This window comes from Onychomys torridus, chromosome 8 (genome assembly GCF_903995425.1).
Source record: "Onychomys torridus chromosome 8, mOncTor1.1, whole genome shotgun sequence".
NCBI lineage: Eukaryota > Metazoa > Chordata > Mammalia > Rodentia > Cricetidae > Onychomys > Onychomys torridus.
In genome coordinates this window covers 92,208,775-92,231,961 of record NC_050450.1, presented here as the reverse complement: position 1 = coordinate 92,231,961, position 23,187 = coordinate 92,208,775, and the positions used below count along the sequence as shown (strand labels likewise).

Below are 23,187 nucleotides of genomic sequence, written 5' to 3'. Positions count from 1 at the left end.
CAGTAGCCGCCACGATACTGTATTTTCAGGTGGTACCCACTAGTACGTGTGCTAGAAGTCCTACCTAGGAAAGGCTATCACAGGCCTGGGTAAATGGCTCAGTGGGTAGGAGTGCTTGCTCTGCAAACACAAAGGCCTCAGTTTGAATCCTCCACACTCAAGTCAAAAAGCAGGGTGCATCTGCGCATGCCTGTAACTTGTAACCTCAGCATTTGGGGATGGAAACAGGTACATCCAGGGGCTCACTCGTAGCCAGTCCAGCAAAAACAGCAAGCTTCTGGTTCAGTGAGACATCCTGCCTCAAAACAATAAGGTGGACAGTGATGGAGGAAGGCACCTGATGTTCTGCTCTGGCCTCTGCATGTACGTGCATGGGTATGCTCACCTGCATACTCATGCAGCACACACACACGGTGGGGTCGGGGGAGATGCACACAGCTATAGACAGGAGTCCAGAGGGAAGCAGAAAGCATGAGGTGGCAGTTTGAGGCAGGTGTAGCAGTCTTTACATATAAGGGGTGGACACAAAATGCCTCAACCTTGTTCTGGATCCCAGGCTTTGAGCCATGTGTGCACATATGTATGTTGCACACATACTGCATTTCCATACAACTTCAGAGGCCAGACACCCTAGGTGAAGAAGAGCCCTTCTTGCTAGGTGCTTGAATGTGGACATAGAGAAAAATCAGGCCTTCATTTAGGCTACATGCATATGCTATTCTTTTTGATAAAGAGGGGCCTTCCATATTATTATTGTACTTGTGAGAAGCTTTGATAAAAATGTGTGTGTGCGTGTGTGTATGCGTGCATACATGTGCGTGAGGGATGTGTGTGTGTGTGTGTGTGTGTGTGTGTGTGTGTGTGTGTGTTTTGCAGGGTCATTCTATTAGCTCCACCTGTCCAGACCAGGCTGCCCTCAAATTCACAGAGATCCACCTGCCTCTGCCTCCCAAATGCTGGGATTAAAGGCATGCACCATTATGTCTAACTATTTCTAGTTTTGTGACACAAGGTCTCATATAGCCCAGGCTGGCTCCAATTCTGTGTAGCTCAGGATAACCTTGAACTCCTGATCCACCTGTCTCCAGTTTTCCAGTCCTAGGATACAGGGTCCTTCTTTGGTTCAGATCCCACCCCACATTTGGGGTGCAGGTATTCTCTGAAGGAGAAATAGCCAAGAGGTTGAAGATCTGCCTAAATCAGGCCTCCAAGGGAGTCCTGCCTCCTCAGAGTTTTCTTCCCAAGCTGGTGGAGAATTTCCCTGGGGCCCAGGGAATCTCCAAGGCCTAGGTCTGTTCCAGCCCCACTGAGTCAGGCTGAGGTGAAGCCAGGCCTGTGACTCCCTATGGCACCCTGGAGCCAAGAGGCCCCATATGGGAGCAACATATGGAGGCATTGCATTTAAAGTGAGCAGTGTGTGGCAGAAATGGCAGAGCTCTGGCCTTTGATGAGGAGGCTTTCCCACCTTCCCAGAGAAGGGAGCCCTGCCTGGCAGCCCTCAGGTATGGCCTCCTGTCTTCAGCTTCTGACAGCTTCCAAGACTGTAGGGTCTCCTGCTCTGGAGCAGCAAAGGTCCATGTCCACTTTGGGGTCCTGAAGACCAGAGGCTGTGCCCTGAGAGGCCATCTGGGGGCCAGGCCCACTCGGCCTGCTGGCTGTGTGTCCTGTGCTTTAGCGGGTACTTCATAGTAATACCAGGGGCTTGACATCAGCAGACGCAGACATGTGGCTGCAGAAGAAAGCAGGGGTCTGTGGGGACTCGCCAGCCAGGGGACTCCCAGGAGCCACCAACATGGCCAAGTAGAAAGACAGCTGAGCCACCTTGGGTAAGTACCCTTTCTCGGGCTAGGCTGGGTCTGATTGCAGGACATTCCCTCTGTTCAGTCATTTGCTGGGAGGACCCTGCCAAGGAGGCTACCTCCACAGTATGGGACCAGGCAAGTGTGGAGGTGGTTTATGCCAAAGAGGAAGAACCAGGGCAGCCCAACAGCCACACCCTGTGCTGAAGGAGCTTGTTCAGAGTCCCACACACCTTTGTGCTCCCTGACCCCACGCATACCCATGTCCACTGTATATCCAAGTCCTCGGCCTGGAGACCAGACACGGCTGGGGATTCTAGGCCAGCTGCCTTAGCATGAGCACCTCTCTTCGGAACCACTGGTTTTGTCTGTCTGTTTGGTGAGAATCGCCGAGGGTGATCTTGAACTCCTGATCCTGCTGCCTCCATCTGGGATTACAGTTTATTCAGTGCTGGGGATGGCCCCTGGGCTCTGTGCACTCTACCAGCTGAGCCATACCCTCAGCCAGCACCACTAGTTTGCTCTAGCTTCCTGGTAACCAGTGGGAAAGATCTGTCTTTGGTCTCATGCCTTGTTCTTGGCACACTGGGCTGAGAGTGAGAATCTGTCTCTAGCTAGTCCATATGGGACCCTCTAGGACCAGCCTTGTCCACTCCATTAACCCCCATATTCCCATGTGCCCTCCCTCCCCATTTGTCCCTCTTTACCTTCTTGTTCCCTCCTCCAGGGACGTGGGTGATGTTATCCAGGGACCCAATCTTCGACTGGACTCTGTCCTTGAAGTCCAGCTTCTCAGATTTCACTTCCACCTGGCCACCTCCTGGAACACAAGCCACACAAGAACCGCTTGCCATCTTCTGTGGTCTGGGGACTTAGCATATACTAAATGAAGTCTCAGCCTACAGAGCAAAGCGCTCGGGGCTACTGGAGGCTTGATAAAAATTAGGTCAGATGTCGACATTCTGGAGAGGAACATTAGCTAATGTGCCCATTCTGACTCCCAACAGAGGCTGGGCCAGTGATCACAAGAACAGTCCACCCTCTGGGAGTTGCCAGGGCTCTACTTATCAAGAAGGAGGCTTAGCCACAAGGCGGCCCTTGTAAGGGCTTCCAAACCACCTGCCTCATCTCTAATTGAGATGCACATTGGATATTTACTCTACAAAATCTTCCTCCTGAAATGGTCCAACTGTACAGGAAGCCTGGCCAGGAGAAGGCATGCTAAACTCTAAGCTGGATGCCTTCCAGCAGTGGAGATTTTCATATGAACGTCCTGTGAAGCAGAACCCCCTCAAGACCTTGGAGTGAAACTGCATGTCAAATGCACAGGGAAACCTAACCCCCCTTCTGCCTCTTTGACTTGGGTCACCACACCAGGGTGTGGCAGGAGGGGAGGTGACCTGAAAGGCTGTTCTGGGAAGGGTGCTTTGTTTAAACAAAGTCACAGCAAGGATAGGACAACAGCCCAGAATGGTCTCACGTTATAGCTGTTGATGAAGTGCCCCCATGCTGGCTAGGACGAAGCTGAGATGTCCACAGAACGGGACTTTGGGGACCCAATCGGTCCCACAGCTGGTCCTCTTTTACAGGCTTTTCTGGGGAGCCACAGATGGAGTCTGGGACCAGCTCGTCCTCTCCCTCCACCCTTGTCTAGGCTGAAAAGGCCCTTCTCAGGATCCAGCAGGGACAGTCACACCTCCCAGGCCACCCAGCACTTTCACATTTACTGTTCACTGCCCAGGTTGGCCGATTCCAGGAAGCACCTGCCAGCCTAGGCAGCACCTTCCTATCCCAAAGCCTGCCTTCCTCAAGGGCTACCTGGTTTATGATGAATGTTGCCTAATGAGCCACACTTGGAGGTCACCTTGCTCAGGTCCACTGGCTTGTAGACTATTTGCACCTGTGGGTCAGAGACAACGGGAAGGAGACAGAGAATAAAGGGGTCACGTTACTAGGGGGGTAAAACAATGCAAAGCCCGATGGACCACTTGTCAGTGGCTCCCATCAGCTACTGGATACACCCCACTCCGGGAGGAAAATATGCTCCCCAAACCCTACCAATTCCCATGCCCCAGGACGCTGGGTCTTCACAAAGTAACTATGGGACTTGAACATCTTCAATCACAGAAACCCAAGAGACTTCCATGGAAAAGCAGGGATATCTATTTAGCAGATACTTAAATATAAAAACATAAATCCTTTCATTGAGGAAAGCCCGGTCACACACAGTGGAGGAAGAAGTGGCAGGCCTATGCAGCCTCCAGGTGATCTCCTTGGAAGGGATTCAAAGAGGAGAGGCAACAAGGATGGGTGTACTTCATCCAGGAAGCTCCCACAGTCCTGGACCACTGGTCAGAAAACAGCCCGGACAGCGCTACGGCTCAGGGTAAGAGCCGCTTGGTGTCTGGGCACACAGTCTCCTGGGTACTTTATGCTCTGCTGGAAAGAGCAAAGCAACACCAGTGGGGGGGGGGGGGGAGACAACACACAGCAGAAATCACAGGGTTAGTGTCTCAGCAAGCATGAGTGAGCAGACAGGACACACACGGAGACCTGCCAGCCCCAGGGTCCTTCATGTGGCTCAGCAGCAATGCCTGCTCTGAGGAATGACAGCGGCCTCCTGGGAGAAGCCCACCCAGGCAGATGGGGCTCCTGGAAACCAGTCTCTCAACTGTGGGTTACAGCTTAGATAGCTGGTCACTAACTGCCACCTTCCAAGTCCCACGGGTAGGGTCGTTCCAGTGAGGAAGAGGATCATCTCCTGTCCTGGGAGAGGGGTGGCCTCATGTGAGTCATCAAAGCAAGGTGGATGTTGTACAGAGGTGTAAATGAACAAACCCCTGTCATTTTCATGGACAGCTGTGCTGATGGTGTGGGGTGTGTGTGTGTGTGTGTGTGTGTGTGTGTGTGTGTGTGTGTGTGTGTTGCTAATGGACCTAATGGAAGAGGAGGGCTGTGGCCTCACATGTCAGTGTACTGGGGTGTCAGCCTTCCCCTGTGAAGGTGGGTGAAGAGCAGATGGTCCCAAAGACCTTCTACAAACAGATCCAGGGTATAGTGGGAGTTCTGGGGCAGTTGATGGGAGAGCCAAGGGGTTGGCTCCCCGACAGGAGCATTTGCCCTCTGCAGCCATGGGAGCCAGAGACCTCCAAGAAGGGACGGGGATGCTACAGGGACCAGAGCCTCTCTCTCTTCCCTCTGGCCTAGGTAGAGTCCCTTGAGAGTCAGTACCAGGGTGTGGCAGAGGTAAGAGATGTTGGAAGCCTGGAATGGCCAGAGGAGAAAGGAATGTACAGGGCCTGGAGAAGCAGCTCTAGAGAGGAGGCCAGAGCTCAGCCAGGAGGTACAGATGGAGGAGCAGCCTGTCTGCTCCAAGTCCCTCCACCCTGGAGTGAGAGCAAGCAGCAAAACAGATGTGCAGCCCAGAACCCCCTCCCTCAAGAGCCCTTCTCTACAGGTCCATCCTGTAGTCAACAGTGGCCACAGGCCAAGGACAGCCCTCATGACCAGCCCAGGCTATCTCGTGACTCTGTATCAGGTGGTCATGGGCTAGTTCACAGGCTCACACACTGCTGCACACATTACAAAGTTCCCTGATAGCCTGCGCACTGGAGCCTCATCAGGCAATCAGCATGTGACCAGAGCTGCCCTGAGCTGGCTCTTCCTAACTTCCCCTGCAGGAGCATCCGCCCTTTGCAGCCCAATGGAGCCAGAGTCTTCAGCACCAGCAGCATGTCAGACATGAACCAAACCAGACGTCCCTGGTTTCCTCCCCAACCCACAGCACAACCACAACTCCACAGCAGGCCTGGGGAGTCAACATACCCTAAATGACAACATTCAAGGGCCCAGGGACAAAGACAGCAATGGGAGTCCTTAGTGACCATCTCTTAGCCCCACCCATCCCTTTCCAAAATAGTTTATTGAGTGTACACTGGGAGAGCGTCAGGCTGGGCAGTAACTGCAGTGTAGCCGATGGCTGCGCCGCTCTTTCTGAAGCCAAAAAAAAAAAAAAAAGTATGGGGTGGGGGTGGCAGGGGTGGAGGACAGAGGAAATGGCAGACACTGTGAGTAAGCGTGAGAAGCAGTAGCCACAGGGCCAGCACTTGCTGCTCTGGGGCCAAGGGTCCAAGAGTCAGAAGGCAGGGCAGGTGCCAGGGCAGGAGGCAGAAGCACATTGCAAGAATAAACCCTGTGGGCCAAGGCAGTTTCTGGGAAGAGCCCATCCCAGTGTTCCAGTAGTCACAGGACTGAGCCAGCAGGAACTCTCTCTCAGAAAGCCTGGGCCCCTCCTGGGACTGACCCAGAGCTGGGGATGAGGAAGCTGGCCAGGAGAAACCTGAGGCCAGTTTGCATGTCCTGCTCTGTGGGCACAGGCCATCCTGAAGGACAACGGAGTTTCTAAGCCCATCCGAGGGAGCCTGAGAACATCTCACACAGACTCAATGGGGACAAGCTGAGTCCACAGGGGTGTTTAGAGGAGGACGAATTTAAAACCCTAAGCAGCCTTTCTCTGGCAAACTGAACTCGGACAATAGATACCATCCATGACCTTTCTATTAGGCTCTTTGCAACCAGAGTCCCTGTATGAGGGCGGGGGGCAGGGGGCAGAGGGTGGCTTTAAACTTTAACTGAGGCTTAGGAAGTACTTCCTCTCTTGAAGATGGAGACTCAGATGAGAAATAGAGGGTGACTAGGGTGGCTAGGGCCCTTTTTGCCCTTGACGTGGGTCAGAGGTCCTTAGTGTCCTCTAAGATCATGTGGACCATCCATCCACAGCAGAACCTGTTCCAGAGATGAGGGAAGGGGAAGAGGTGACAGCCAGTCTTGGGTGCCACGGTCTTCAGTCCCATTTCTACTAGGCTGTGGAGCTCCTAGGGACACGGGCATGGTATTGTGGGGACCCAGCTTCTCAGGGAAGGGCCAGCAGGAGCCAATTGCTGTTCCTCTTCTGCCGGACCCTCCATTGAACATGGGGAGGGAGTCTGGGGACAGCAAATGTAAGTGCGGGGACACAGGAGGCCCTGAGCCTGCGGTGGTTTATTCTATGCAATGTCTCACAAGTACACACTCATGACACTTCTCACACGGAAGGCCGCAGCACACTGCACGGAGAGTGTGACAGTACTCACACTGCCGCCGCCCGGGACGTGTTTGATATTGTCCTTTGAGCCACACTTGGACTGGACGTTGCTAAGATCCAGCTTCTTATTAATTATCTGCACCTTTGATAGCCAAAAAAAAGAATGAGTGATGACCACACCCAGAGCATGGACCCCTGACCTGTGGGCTGCTGGGGAGAACCAGGTCTGAGCTCTGCCTCCTCAGGGGATGCAAGGAAGCTGCCTGGGAAGGCACACTACAAACCCGCCAGACTGGGAGATCACAAAGCATGACCGACTGGGCACTCCAAAGCAGGGGTGGGAGGCTGCCAGGTTGCGGGGACTGGCAAGTGTAAACGAGGAGTCTCCTGTGTCAAGTTCTCAGAAGAAAAACAACAAAACCCCAAACACCCACACCAGCGCAAGACAACTTACACAATTCCCTGCCACTGAAGAGTTGGAATGTTAAAGGTTCCCAGCCAAATTATCTTGAGCTGAGCTGGTGAGATGGCTTAGTGAGGGTACAGACAGCTGCCACCAGACTCCCACATGCATGTAGTGATGCGCACGCACACACATACATACACACACACACACACACACACACACACACACACACACACTCATACATGCAACAAATACTTTTAAATATTTTTTTGGGGGGGTGGGTTGAGACAGGGTCTCTCTATGTAGCCCTGGCTGTGCTGGAACTTACTATGTAGACCAGCCTAGCCTTGAACTTACAGAAATCTGCCTGCCTCTGCCTCCCAGGTGCTGGGATCAAAGGTGTGCGCCACCCGACCAGCTTAATTTTAGATTAAAGAAAAATTTAAACTACCTCCATGTATAATTTTGCCGTGTTATTAGGAAACCTCCACTCCACTATTACCAGATCAGAACATAGTATTTGGGGGTGATGTAAATTCCTGTTTGGGGGCCATGGTCACTCACATTTGACTTCAGGATAAACTCTCCTTCCCTCTGAGGTGACAGCTGTGTTCTTGGTCCCAGGAGGTGCTACGGAGCATCCCCAAGAAGTGTTACAGGCTGTTCTCAAACCCAAGGGGCATTAAGGCAAGTCTGGACCTAACCTTTGAATGCTGGACATCTGGTTTAAGTGGCTAAAAAAGTGTTTTGTTTTGTTTTTTTTCCTTTTGCAGATATGTTTTCAGTTTTTTGGAGAGAGTCTCATGTCTCCCAGGCTGGTCTCAAACTCAGTGTGTAGCCAGGGATGACCTTAGATACCACAGCCTCCTGCTTCTTCTTCCAGAGCTCTGGCTTGGAGTCGGCTTCGTAGCTTCTGGCCAAAATGGGTAAGATTGCTCCCGTAAGCATCCTCACTGTATGGGCCATCCCTGGGCCACCAAATATTTGCATTGACTCCATGTTAAGCAGTATGAACAGCCTACTGTGAACATATTTCAGCGAGGAATTTTTCCGTATTGTGGATCATTTTCATGGCATAGACTCCTAGAAATAGGATTTCTAAATCAAAATGATACATGTTCTAAAAACTTTCAAGCCAACCCTCCAAATGGCCTCCTGAAAGGGTGGTTAATCCTCCCTGGCCCCTCTGCTGACAAAGCCAGTTTGCTGTGCCACCCACCATTTAGTGGTGCTTGACTCTCACCCAAGAGGTGAGTTCTAGGTAGGGGCAAGTGCTTCCCAGTGGAGGGCATGGGCTGACACTAAAAAACTTGGGTGTGAACCCCACTCCACCGCTGGTCTTGGATAGCCATTTAGCCCCTCTATACCTCAGCTTCCCCTTCAGATGGGGGCTGCTGACTTCCCAGAACATAGGAGAAGTGAAATGAATCCACCTATGGGATGCCTCGAGAACAGGGTCTGCACGGATCAACTGCCCATAGATGGCACACACTTTAATCTCAGCACTCGGGAGGCAGAAGCAGGCGGATCTCTGTGAGTTCAAGGCCAGCCCAGTCTACAAAGTGAGATCCAGGTCAGGCACCAAAACTACACAAAGAAACCTTGTCTCAAAAAAAGCAAAAAACAAACAAACAAACAAAAAACCCAGAATGGGAGCAGTTTGGAATCAGAAAACACATACTCAGTTAAGACAAGTAGATATAAAAAAGAATGATATTAGCTGGGCAGTGGTGGCACACATCTTTAATCCCAGCACTCATGAGGCAGAGACAGGCGGATCTCTGAGTTCCAGGCCAGGCTGGTCTACAGAGTTCTAGGAGAGGCTCCAAAGCTACAGAGAGAAACTCTTGTCTTGAAAAAACCAAAACCAACTGAACAAACAAAGAAGAATGATGTTACAATAAAGGGAGGTCACTGAGCTGCACAGTCAGCTCAGCGCTGTGATATTCAGCCCTGAGCTTCCTGAAAGCCAATGAGAAAAAGGAAACACGATTGATTACCCAACTCCTTATTTGACAAAAGTTTCTGGAGGAAGATAGCTGTTTTCTGGATACAAAGAAACGGAATTAATCAAAGGACGTTAAGCAATCATACACAGTCTGTAACATACATAGAGCCCCAACCCCCGCTCGCCCCCTGGGTGGTTTGTTCTTAATCTAACCCCACAGGAAAGGAAAGAGCTTTTTTGGGGTTTGGCACTAGATGGATATTTACAAAGCAAACTCGAGTTACTGTTAGTGGCCATGTTGAACCAATGCCCTTCACTGGAGCTCAGATTTACAGAGTGTGGAGAAGAGGGAGGTGGTTGGCATTGTGAAATTGGTGTGGCAGGGACAGTGGCATGTACAGTTTCTACCGTCCTGGGCTTTGGCTCTGACCGGTCACTGGAAATACCCTGGAAGGGAAGGAGGATGCTTCCATCTGAGGGCCTTCTGTTTAGGAGGGAAGTGTCTGGGGTCACGGAGTCGTCCTGAGAGTCTGGCTGGGTCTACTTTGATTTACCCACTTCCCAGAGACCCTCAAAGCCATTTCAAGCCCTCTGGTTCTGCTTGGGTTCAGAACTCTCAGGGGATCCCTTCTTGGCCCCAAGTCTCTAGACCAAGGAGCTCGCACACTGCTGGTGCCAGCTGCACTGGGCTGGGCCTCACTTGGGCAGTGGGCCAGGGCAACGCCCCATTTGGGAAATGAACCTGGTGTGGGTAGCTAGGCCCACAGAAAGCCTTGCCTGAAAGTCCAAGGTCATCAGCTTGGGACAGATGCAGAAAGCCTACTTGTATCCAGTCCAGCAAACCTGTGAAAGGCAATGAGGTGCCAGGGCCAGGCACTAGGAAGGCTGTCCTTTCAACAGTGGCTGGAGCCGGGCGGCGGTGGCGCACGTCTTTGATCCCAGCACTTAGGAGGCAGAGCCAGGCAGATCTCTGTGAGTTCAAGGCCAGCCTGGTCTACAGAGCTTGACAACAACAAAACCAGTGGCTGGGGTAGTAGATAAGTTGGTAGAGGACTTTCCCAGCATGCATAAGGCCCTGGGTTCACGCCCTCATCCTGTATAAAACTGGATGCAATGATGCAAGCCTGTAATCTTAGCACTTGGGAGGTAGAGCAGGAACATCAGAAGTTCAAGGCCATTCTCAGCTACATGAGGCCAGCTTGGAACACATGAGCCCCTGTCTAAAAATATGACTTTTTTTTTTCTGTGTCAGTAAATATGTTGCATTTAAAACACTTTCAACTCCCACCCCTAAACACACACATACACAATTAAATGAATATTAACATTTGAAAAAAATGCTTTCGTTTCCATATGACCAGTGGTGAAGGAGAAGAAGATTGGGTAGACAGGTCAAGGATGAGAGAGAAAAAATACCAAAGGGTCAGGAAAGAAGCCCACTCAAAATCACAGCACACTTGGAGAGAAGAGCTGTGGGTGGTCCAGGAATGGAGGCTGCTGTCTGCAGCGCTCTATCGCCATCTTGTGGTCACCTGTAAGATAACAACCCTTTGCCCTTGGTGCGCCCAGGCTCTGTAACCTTTTGACTTGAGAGACACTCAGGCTGTGTTGGAAATCTTCAGGAGTGCTCCAACTGCTCAGTCAACCAGGCTGCTTCCATGGACACTAACCAAAAACTGGTTAGGAAAGAAGTGTGATTTGTTTCTTTTTTTCTTTTTGAGACAGGGTCTCACTGCACAGCTCTGGCTGTCCTGGAACTTTGTAGACCAGGCTGGCCCTTAACTCACAGAGATCCACCTGCTTCTGCCTCCTGAGTGCTGAGATTAAAGACATGTGGCACCACTGCCCAGCTCATAAAGCCTTTTTAAAAATCACTATTGTAGCCTGGCGGTGGTGGCGCACGCCTTTAATCCCAGCACTCGGGAGGCAGAGGCAGGCGGATCTCTGTGAGTTCGAGGCCAGCCTAGACTACCAAGTGAGTTCCAGGAAAAGGCGCAAAGCTACACAGAGAAACCCTGTCTTGAAAAACCAAAAATAAATAAATTAATTTAAAAAATAAAATAAAATTACTATTGTTGCTGCTTATTATTAGTGTGTGTGCACTGCATGCATGATGTATGGACGTATGCAGGCATGTGTGACGCTGTGTGGGGTCACTTCTCTCCCTCTACCTTATGTGTGTCTAGGGGTTGAACTCAGGTTGCCAGACTTGCATCTGAGTGTACCTGAGTTTACTCAGCTGGCTTTTACCCACTGAGCCACCTCGCTGGCCCATTAGTATTAGTGGTATTTAGTTTTTTGAGACAGGGTCTCATGTAACATAGGCTGGCCTTAACTTGCTATGCAGAGTAAGCTGCATAGCTTTGCGCTATGATTCTCCTGCCTCAGCCTCCCAAGTGCTAGGGTTACAAGCATCAGCCACCACAATTGGTGTTTTAAGTATTTTTTCTTTTCTTTTTTTGTTTTTCAGGACAGGGTTTCTCTGTGTAGTTTTGGTGCCTGTCCTGGATCTCACTCTGTAGACCAGGCTGGCCTCGAACTCACAGAGATCCACCTGGCTCTGTCTCCTGAGTGCTGGGATTAAAGGCGTGCGCCACCGCCGCCTGGCTTTAGTATTTTCCTTTAAGGCCTAACTAGATCATTGGGAAAACGTAAACTCTTAACAAGTAGACCCCATCTGAAAACATTTCTCTGTTAATTAATTCTGGGACAGGGTCTTGTGTAGCTCAGGCTAACCTTGAACTCACTCTGAAGCCAAGGATGACTGTGAATTCCTGATTCTCCTACCTCTACTTCTTGTGTGCTAGGATTACGGGTGGGAGCCACCATATCTTAAGACACTCTCAAGGATCCCAGGCTAGTTTGGCGTTAGTGTCTGAATGGGCCCCGGGGCCCCGAGCTGCAGCTGCAACTTTACCATCACCTCCTGTTATTTAATACTTTTGGTTACAAGTGAATTTCTATAATTTAAAAAAAATTTGAAGGTAGCCCAGGCTGGCCTTGAACTCACTGTGTAACCAAGGCTGGTCTTCAACTACCAGTTCTCCTGCCTCCACCTCCCAAGTGCTACAGTCATGGATGAGTACCACACCTGGTTTCCTCCATTCCAAGAATATAGCACTTGCTGTATTTCATGCTCTGTGGGAAGCCACAGGACAGAACGATCTAAGGTGGGCTTCCCAGGCATTCTCTAGCTGTGGGTCAAGACCTCTTTAGGGGTAGAACAACCCTTTCACAGGTCATCTAAGACCATCAGAAAACAAACACATATATAATTACAATTCATAACTAGAAAAATTACAGTTATGAAGTAGCAATGAAAATAATTTCATGGTTGGGGGTCACCACAACATGAGGAACTGTATTAAAGGGTCACAGCACAGCATTAGGAAGGTTGAAAACCAACTGTTCTAGAGGCAGGGACATGAGATCTCACTTTTGGTTTTTCGAGACAGGGTTTCTCTGTAGCTTTGGAGCCTGTCCTGGATCTCACTCTGTAGTCCAGGCTGGCCTCAAACTCACAGAGATCCGCCTGCCTCTGCCTCCCGAGTGCTGGGATTACAGGCGTGCGCCACCACCGGCTGGCATCACCCTTTTTTCTAATCAACGATCTTGCTGTGGCGCCCAGGCTAGGCATCCTCCTGCCTCGGCCTCTCAGGATTACTAGCACATCGCCACCTGGTCCAGTCTGACAGAGAATATGAATGGCTGTCTGGATGCTCAGTGTCAGCTGAGCCCCCCCAGTCTCTTTCTTCAAGGTAAATGTCACTCCAAGGTGGTCTGTATTCCTTAGTGTCTTTTAAAAAATATGTAAATTATAGCCAAGCGGCGGCGGTGGTGGCACACTCCTTTAATCCCAGGATTTGGGAGGCAGAACCAGGCGGATCTCTGTGAGTTCGAGGCCAGCCTGGTCTACAGAGTGAGATCCAGGACAGGCGCCAAAACTACACAGAGAAACCCTGTCTCTAAAAACCAAAAAAAAAAAAAAAAAAAAAGTAAATTACATTTACTTAATTTGTGTGGGTGTAGGGACAGGAATGTGACACAGTGTGCTTACGGTCATCAGAGGACACCTGTGGGAGTCAGTTCTCTCCTTCCACCATGTCAGTCCTGAGGATCAAGTTCAGATGGCCACGACAAGTATCCTTAACTGTTGCTCCATCTCACTGCCCCCTGTGTACTTTTTTAAACTATTGCACTTAAGATTTATTTTTATTTTGTATATGTGTCTGTGTATATCCCTGCATGTGGATACTCACAGAGGTTAGAAGAAAGTGTCAGATGCCAAGGAGCTGGAGTCAGAAGCGGTTTTGAACTGCCCACAGTGGGTGCTTGAGACTGGGGCTCTGGCTCTTTGCAAGACCAAGAGCTCTTAGCCCCTCAGCCATCTCTCCAGCCCCAGGGGTTTTTGTGGTTGTTGTTCTTGGTTTTTTGAGACAGGGTGTCTCCATGTAGTTTTGGTGCCTGTCCTGGAACTCGCTCTGTAGCCCAGGCTGGCCTCGAACTCACAGAGATCCTCCTGCCTCTGCCTTCCGAGTGCTGGGATTAAAGGCGTGCACTGCGATGCCCCCCAGTTTATTCATTGATTGTGTGGGAGGTGGGTGCCTGGAGGTCAGAAAACAACTTGCAAGAGTGAGACACCTTGCAACAACATGTGCCATGGGGATTGAACTCAGGTTGTCAGACCTGTCAGCAAGCACCTTTAAGTCACAAACCATCTCACCAGGCCCCAGGCGCTTTTTCAATCCTATATTATTATTATTATTATTATTATTATTATTATTATTATTATTATTAAAATAAAGACAGGGTCTCATATAATCCAGGCTACCCTTGAATCTTCGTGCAGTGGAACTTGACCTTGAATTTCTCATCCTCCTGATTCCTCTGGAGTTATGAGATTGACTGAGCTCTACCACGAAGTATCTATCTGGCGCCGTGGACTGAACCCAGGGCCCCGAGCATGCTAGGCAAGCCCTTGACTAATGGGGCCACATCTCTGGCCCTGTTCTTCAGACTCCTAGAATTTTGCTCTTTCAAGGCAAATCACTATTTTGTGATAGGGTCTCATTAAGCAAACATTTTGGGGACCCAAGGTGTCAGCTCAGCTCTCAGAATCTTCATCAGTGGGTGTTACAGGCCTTGTCCATCAGCCCAGAATAAATGGCTTGTCATTGTGCGTCTCTTTGCTTGCAGGGCTGAGGGCGTGTTCAGACAATCCTCCTGCTCTCACAGAATGTGAGGGGGGGCTGTTCCTTGGCTCTGCCATTTCCCACGGTGTCACCCCTGAAGTCCCAGGACAAGTCACATTGTTGTTTCTTCTAGTCCTCTGCGGATATGGGCAAGTCATCACAACCCAGCACAGCTCCTCAGATGGGGCAAGCCAAGCCCGTGTCTTCTATGGAACATTGCAGAATGCTGTACTCCCTGTTTAGGCCAGTTCCTGGTATTCATTTGAAAGAACTGCCCAACCTGGCAAGCTACCCTACAATGGGCAGGGGATGACAGGGCAGACACCCTCCTCCCACACTGCAGGTTCTGCTGAGTCCCTGATGAGATCCAGCAGCCCTGATCCATGAGGGCTCACCGCCCTCATGGCCTCATGGGATGCAGAGTTCCCGTCAGTTACCACATATGAGGGTGCCCAAGGCTGATTAGACAGGGGAGTCCAGGGGGAACTTCCCAGGGGGGATGAGAGATGAGGGAAGGGCATTCTAGGCTGATGGTAGTCCCACAGCTCAAGCAAGAACCAGAAGTTCCCGAGGGGTAGGCAGCAGAGATGAGACTGAGAAGCCCAGTTTGGGGTTGGCAGAATCACAGAGCTCACTGGACACAGTGCTTGGAGGAGCCACCATCCAGGACCAGGACCAGTGGGAACAGGATGATTCAGCAAGGAAGGAGGGCGTGCAAACAGGAAAGGGGTAGAATGGACGGGCCTGGCGGAGGCTGAGACTAGAGTGGCATCTGGGGTGGAGGAAGGAGAGGAGGCTGTGTCTGCCTCAGGCTCTCTGAGCTGCGGGCAATGTACGTAGGTCTGCCTCCCAGTCTTGGTGCTGTGGCTGGGAAGGACAATAGAGAACAAGTCAGGGTGCCTCCCAGATTCTGGGCAGCCCTAAGTCCTGACACCCGGGACAGTGACAGTCACAGGGCTCCTGAGATGCAGCTTCCAGGAGGTCACTTGTTTTTGTTTTGACATTTCTAATCTCTGTGTGTGTGTGTGTGTGAGAGAGAGAGAGAGAGAGTGTGTGTGTGTACATTTGTTAGAAGATAACCCCCAGGAGTCATTTCTCTCTCCACCCACGTGGGTTCTGGAGATCAAACTCCATCCTCAGGCTCGATGGCACGTACTTGCACCCTCTGAACCATCTTGCAGATCCTGACAGCTAGTTTTGAGCAGCGGATGAGGCCGGGAAGTCTGGAGACCATGAAGCCAAATGACAGATGGGAGCGGTGGTGCTGGCCAGAGCCTCCATGTGGCTTCGGAGTTACTCTACTGAGGCCCTGACCAAGGCACGGGGTCCTGCCAACCTTTCCCTCTATAAAGCACATGTAAGTCACAATGGGGACCCTCGGGATCTTTAACGGACCCAGAGCCACTGCTGTAGAGAGACACGTTTTCACCTCCCTGCGATTCCCCAGCCAAGTGAGCGATAAACAGGTGGATTTCATCTTTTTCTCCAGAAGAGGGGTCTTTGCTCAGCCTAGTTCAGGGGTGGGAGTGGTACTCGAAGGCGGCTAGGCCAGGCGTTCTGAACTCACATCCTCTTCTGCCCGCTGGTCCTCTTCCCGGGAGGGTGCAGCTCCACGTCCACAGTTTCATCCTGTCAGTGGGGGTGGGATGTGGGCAGATGGTGGCTGCCAGAGGAGTTCCAGGGCCTGGGGCTGGGACCAGGAAGGTGCTGATGGCCACCATGTCCCTGTTGCTACAGCAAGTCATTGTGACCTCCTCGCTCATTTTCCTCCGAGGTGAGCATGTGGCTTTGTGGATTTTCTCCTCCTCCTCCTCCTCCTCCTCTCCTTCTTTGAGGCAGGGTCTCACACAGTCCCCTGGCTAGCCTGGAGATCACTGTATAGACCAGGCTGGCCTGGAACTCACATATCACAGGTCTACCTGACTCTCTCCTGTGGTGTGGACCACATGGCGACTTTGCTGGCGACAAAGTTCCAGCACTTTGACATCGCAGACCACACTTCTCCAGCTCCTTTTTACTTCTATTTTTAATAAAATAATGATTCTGTCTACTAATGCCTTTCCCTTCAGGAAATTTGGGCTTTGGTAAGGGATGAAAATGTGTATAATGGTAGCTTCTCTAAACAAAATAATCCTTTGAAAAAAAAAATCCCCACCACCATGGAACCAGGAATTCCAATGTACCCTCCTAATTACACCAAGAACAGGAAAGTTAGAAATTTATTAGACACACCTGGCCCCAAGGATGAAGTTCAGATCTCGAGCCTGAGGCCATTAAGAACAAGAATTCAGTTAATAAACACAGAGAAGTCAGAATGGTACGTACGTACGTACGCACGTACGATGGGGAAAGAGTAAGACATCAGGACCCCCCTTTTAGGAGCATTTGAGGGGAACAGGCCCACACAGTAGAACTAAGAAATTGTAGTTAGCATCTGCTCCCAAGGTCTAGCATTTGGATAATCAGGGTCTCCATTCCCTTGGGAACTTGAGGAAAGTTCCTGCTTGATAAAGTAGACATTCTTATCTCTAGCAAGAGGAACTTGTGGCCTTTTATCCATTAAGGTATGACTGATGCCTATGGTAAGGTCAATGTTAGATTCCTCAGTTCCTGGTCTCAGGCCACACACACCCCAGCTCACACACCCCTTGTCTCCTGTTTAATACTCAGGGTAACTATAGAGTATAAAAGGTGTAGTCTTTTTTTTTTTTTTCAATTAAATGCTGCTGGCAGCCATCCCGATTCACCCTCAGCTCAAGTCTGTCTCTTCCTCTTCTCCCGACAACTCCACACACCGTCCTTAGGACCCGAACCCACATGGAAGCAGGTCCTGGGCACTCCTGAGTGCTGGGATTAAGGGTTTGTACCATCATGCACTTGTCTACTTTTTTTTTTCATCACATGGCTCAAGTTGGCCTCAAAGTCGCGATGCTCTCGAATGCAATGCCTGGCTCTGGCTCTAGGGCCCCTTCCGAAGGAGGCAGGTAAGTATCTTTGGGGGTGGGACAGCACAGGTGACTGAGGGGTCACAAGCTAGAACTGTGCCAATGGGCCAAGCCAGTGTTGTTAGTGAGATGTAGCCCTGAACCTGAAGTCAGCCTCAGGCCTGAAGAAGATGTGGCCCAAATGCTGCACAAACCCCACTATGTAGAGCCCAAGGCTTCCCCAAAACAAGACATGGGGCTTCAGGGAAGGTGCCCACCCAGGCTATAGCAACTTCCCTCCAGTGACTAGCCCGAAGCAAATTCAGCTGTGGGGAGTGTCCACTATGTGGAAGCAGGGGTGGAGGGGTGGGAGGTGGGGGGGGGGGGGGGGGGGGAGGGTAAGCATTGGCCCGAAAGCCTATGGAGCTCTCTCTCGGCAACTCAAGTGCCCCAGAAGTGGGCAGTCCAGGAGACAAGGACCGTGGACTCAGCAATGGGTCACAGCTCCATCTGGACCCCTCACTGGCCTCCCTTACTCTAGTCCTGGGTGGGGAGGGGACATACTGAGTGTTCCCTCATTTACATGTTGACACCACAATGTGACTGTGTTTGGAGATACGACTTTAGAGCAATGACTGTGTTGAAATGAGGTCAGGAGGGTGACCCTCATCCCACGGGGCTAATGTCTTCATTAAATGGGACAAGGACTCAAAGTGAGACATCAGGGCACACAGGAGGACTCGGCAGAAACTCGGGGAGTCAGGCCTGCTGACACCCACATCATCTCTCAGTTACAGATTCTAGAACCCTGAGGACATGTCAGTCAGCCTGGACAACACTCAGAAAGCAAGGAAGGAGGAGCCTCAGGGCCTAGAAAGTTCATGATGGCCATAGAACCAGTTGCTCCTATTAAAACCTTGAATTTCCCTAGAACCAAGGGGGAATGCCAAGGCCAGCCTGGACAGTACCAGTGAAATCCCTTGTCCAACTAGCAAGGCTAAAGGGAGGAAGGGAGGGGCCAGTGCTCTGATGGTTCCTGTGCTCTGGGGGACACAGAGGCAAGTCTGGCTAGAGACCTGCCTGCACTCCTTTGCAGGATGCACCCCGACCCTCATGGCTGGCCATGCCCCTTACCTTCCCGCCTCCTGGCTGATGCTTCAGGTTCTCAGTGGAGCCAATCTTGGACCTGACGTTCTTCAGGTCTGGCATAGGCACAGGGGCAGTCTGCAGGCGGCTCTTACTGGCAGATGGTGACTTGGGGGGAGTGCGGACCACTGCCACTTTCTTGGGCTCCCGGGTAGGTGGCGTTGGTAGGGATGGGGTTCGGGAGCGACTGCCAGGGGTCCCAGGGGAGCCGGGGCTGCTGTAACCGCTGCGTTCTCCAGATTTTGGTGGTTCACCTGGAGGGTGGGGAAAGAGGACGGGACTGAGGCCAGGTGGTTGGGGGTCTGCAAAGTTCCCTAAAACCCCTGGAGAGGGGGATCTGGGAGAGGACCATCTATGGCAGAGCATCTGCTCTTGCCCTGTCACTTAGATACAGTGACAACTATTTCCCAGGAAAACAACCGCATTCTCATCCATGCTCCAATACATGGCACCTCTTCCGGGGGGTGGGGGGCAACTCTCCCCAAGCCCTGAAGTGTCCTGAAGTCAGGCGATGGGTTCTAGCTAGCTGTGTGTCACCCCCTTTCACTGAGCTGAGGCCTCACTTTGGGAAAGGAAGGGATGGGGTACTACTCCACAAACTCACTTCTGCCTGTCCTTTACCTTAACTGAGGCAATTCAATGACAGGACCCCACAGCAGCCTTCAAGCTGGGATCCTCCTGACCCTTCCCCCATGGGGCACACCCAGGGCTCCCCTAACTACAGGGCTGCAGAACAGTGTATGAACCACCTGCCCAGAGCTTTGCATACAAGCCACACCCCACACTGCTGAACCTTACACCTTGCTGTTCCAGCCCAGGAATGCCCTTCCCCACACACCTTTCCTAACACCATCAATTGCCAGGAAGGCTGCCTGGTTCTGTCCAGCCTCCTCCCTGCGTCCTTTACCCCCACATGCTTCTATGATAGTGCTCCAGCATGCCTGGGACACACCTAGAGTTCACTGAGCCACCACACCCCTGGGTTTTTGTTCTGTGTTTGAAAACCTCTAATGTTCTTAGCAGGAGGTGGGACTTGTGATATGCAAATTTTTGGGCCCCCATCCAGATCTGATAGAGTCCTGCAAAACTGGCCTTTCTTAAGCTTCCCAACCCACAGCGAGAAGCATCATAGCAAACGTGCTTACTGCCAATCTCTGCCTAAACATCAATGTTCGGCCTCTAGTTCCACGTCTTAGGAACCCCTAAAGCCTCCAAACATGTTCTGGGATATGTGGAGCTACTGCTACTCTGGATTTAGCTCTGTCTCCATGTCCCCAGGGACATAGGATGGTGGTGGCTTGTGTTCTTTTCCTGACACTTGCAAAGAAACCTTGGGTGAGCCAATGGCCTTCATTATGCCCATGTCCTCATCTGAAAGACGAGGAAGATCAGAGCCCTCAAGACCTTATTTTGAAAAGGGTATGGGGAGTGGGTGGGGAGGTGGCTTAGTAGTTAAGAGCACTGGCTACTCTTCCAAAGGACTCAGGTTCAATTCCTGGCACCCATATGGTAGTTGACAGCTCTCTGTAACATTTCAGAGTAAAATGCCATTTCTCTAAATGATTTATTTATTTTTAGTTCATACACATTGGTTTGCCTGTGTGAGGATGCTGGATTCCTTGGAACTGGAGTTACAGACAGTTGTGAGCTGCCATGTGGGTGCTGGGAATTGAACCTGGGTCCTCTGGAAGAGCAGCCAGTGCTCTTAACTGCTGATCCATCTCCCAGCCCCGAAATGCCAATTCTTAAATGAAACAAAAAACTCAGCCCAGTAAAACCCTCTGCCTACCAGTGACACTTTGCTATTGGGACTTAGGTTAGAGGCAGTCCAAACCTCCAACACTCCTGTAAGGATTACGTCTCTAATTACGTCACCAGCCTGGGATGGCGTCCCAGTCTAAAAAGCGGGCGAACCCTCTGTGTGTTCTCTCCTTTTCTGCACTCTCTCCTTCCCTACTCCCCCCTCCGCGTGGTCCCTCTCTCCCTCTCTCCCAGTAAAGCTCTAGAAAGGTAACTATGGCTTGTGACTCTTCCAGCACTCTCCTCGGTCGGCATGGCCGCCACTTAACCAACATCTCCCACACGTCTCCAGGCACATGGTCCCCATCCCACCAACAGCCGCTGAAGGAAATGTAAACACACAGGATGTGAGTCCACAGATGCCCCCAGTACGAACCATACTTGGGAAGAAAAGCATACATGATGTTTCTGCACCTCTCTGGGGTAGCCTGGGCTAGAAGCAGCAGGCCCTCCCAGCCTTGCAGACAAGCACAGGGGCAGAACACACACCAAGAGAGTCTGCCCACCCAGGGCAGTGGACCCAGAATTACCTCTCTCAGATTTTGCCCCTGCAGGGGGTAGTTTTCTCTGCACTTGCTTGGAAGCTTAAAAAGAAAAGTCCAGACAGCCTCATTATAATCAGGCTCACAGGGGTCTCTGTGAGTACTTCAGGTGGCCGCAGCTGGCTGGTCCACCTAGCACGAGAGACGGAAGCAGGAACAGGTGTGGGGACCAGTGAGGAAGACGGAGCCATCGACATGGAGCCACCTAAGGACAGGTGAGGTCGGAAGGGCAGGGCGAGCGCTTGCTCCAGGCTACTGTGTGAGCGGGGCTAGCAGAGTCTGGAGGGAGAAGTGCCCGGATGCAAACCCACGTAACACACCATTAACGCCTCTACATCAATCAGCGTACAGGAAACACACCAGACACACAGTGACTTGGCGAAGAAAACAGCCCAACTGTCAGGCAGCACCCTTTGCAATCCAGGCAGAAGCATGCAGTGGGCCACAGGGACTGCCCCTGGCCAGGAGAGCAGGGCCAGGAGAGCCAGGCCAGACACAGAGACCCATAGGTCTCCTGGGCACCACGAGGGAGCAAATGCAGGCCAGACAACACAGAGTCATGTCACATGGCATCTAAGTCCCTTCTGGGCGCAGGTCTTTAGGTTTCTGTTCCTGGTATCTCTACTGGACACGAAACAACCCCACTGTAGCCTGGCCAGGTTCTCCATGCCAACTGGATTTTATTTACAGGAGGCCAGAGTAATGACCACAGCATGCCACTGCTCAGTTAAAACACTTGAGTTTTGCTAGAAGATTCCTAACATTCCAGCTTCATGAGGCTGATTTGCCAGAGATCCTCCATGATGTCCTGCCCAGGCTACCTCTTCTCCAAAGAGACAGGGGACCCTCATTTGGGGGCTGCCTCCCCAGAGCCATGGATTAGGGGGCATGCTCCTTCTCTACCACTTATTCATCAGTCATGTGATTGCATTTTCCTCATGCTTTTAAAATGAACAAGGTTTCTTCATTGATTAAAAAGCAAGGGTTCATTATCTACCTCAGACAATTGTCAAAGAATTGAAAAGAAAACAAAGTCTCCAGTGCTCAGCCAACTGCAAGGTGTTAGTCGGCGCCAGGGGTTACTAACTGTTACACCTGGAAGCTTCTGGATGTAGACTCCAGGGAACATTCTCACCTGAGCCAGGAGGAGTCTTTGGGCTGGGCGTGGTCTTGGCTGGGATCCTGGTGGCGTTGGATGTGCCTTTCTGGCCTGGAGGGGCTGCTCCCCGAGGTGTGGCCATCTTGGTTCCAGTTTTACCATCGGCCCCCTGGAACCGAATCAGGGTAAAAGGTTTTTACCACTGGGAAAGGTTTGTATCACCAAGGAGAGGTAGACCCATCCTCCCACCTTGACTGGAAGATGGTGAAGGTGGAGATGGATACTAGAAGGGTCTTGTACAGTCTTGAGGGTTTGTGGGGCATACAGCCCCACAATTCACTGGCATGTCAAGTATCAGGTTCCTGTTTCCTCTTAGATGAATTGTGAGCTAGCCTGTGTTATAAAATGACAGTAGTGCTTGGGGCAAGAGCAGGGTTGGGTAGGTCAATAGGCTAGCCCAGGGAGACCACGACTCTTCACTGTGGATGGAGCTGATGGAGGCTGGGTTCACCAGAGGCCCTCGAAGAGACCTAGGCTTTAGCCTTCAGCAGAGCACTCAACAGCCAAGCCATGACTTTTTCTTCATCTCCATGGCCCAGGGTCTCAGTGACTCCTGAGGTGTGCTAAGAACACTTGGCCATGGACACTGGCTGAAAGCTGGGGGCCAGGGTGGAACAGACACAATCAGCTGATTGTGAGTGGTGACAGGGATGGTGGTCAGTAGACGACCCTTAGAACTTCACAAAGACACCACATAACCCGCAGACTCCGGAGGAAGGGAAGGGAGAAGGAGCTGTGGGGATGGGCGCAGCTGGAGGCGTGGCCAGTGACCACAGGAACTCTAGAGGGACCTGAGGCTTTCTTCACCGTTTATTTTTATTTTTTAATTAACTAATTAATTAACTTCACTTTCTCGAGACAGGGCTTTACTGTGTAACAGCCTTGGCTACCCTGGAACTCACTCTGTAGACCAGGCTGGCCTCCAACACACAGAGATCCTCCTGCCTTTGTTTCTTGAGTGCTGGAGTTAAAGATGTGTGCCACCACCAACTGGCTGTTTTTGTTTATTTTTTTAAGAGAAAGAGTCTTTCTAAGTATTGCTGGTTGATCCCCCTGCCTCTTACCCCTGCCTCTGGGTGCTGAAATTATAAGCATCACCACACCTGGCTTCTTTTTTTTTGTTTTCAAAATGGAAACTTACTCTGTAGCCCAGGCTAGCCTGGAACTCACTCTATAGCCCAAGGTAGC

At 51.2% G+C, this 23,187-nt stretch overlaps 1 protein-coding gene across 4 annotated transcripts in view; it reads right to left on the bottom strand.

Moving 5' to 3' along the window:
• Mapt (microtubule associated protein tau) overlaps positions 1-23,187 on the bottom strand; it is a 104,183-nt gene that overhangs the window by 5,539 nt on the left and 75,457 nt on the right. For all 4 annotated transcript variants that reach the window (XM_036195373.1, XM_036195370.1, XM_036195371.1 and 1 more), the window contains 5 exons: positions 21,976-22,108; positions 18,487-18,752; positions 6,932-7,024; positions 3,618-3,699; positions 2,507-2,619 (listed from right to left, as the gene is read on the bottom strand). In XM_036195373.1, coding sequence (XP_036051266.1) covers positions 2,507-2,619; positions 3,618-3,699; positions 6,932-7,024; positions 18,487-18,752; positions 21,976-22,108 — 687 coding nt within the window. The remainder of the gene's footprint in view (positions 1-2,506; positions 2,620-3,617; positions 3,700-6,931; positions 7,025-18,486; positions 18,753-21,975; positions 22,109-23,187) is intronic.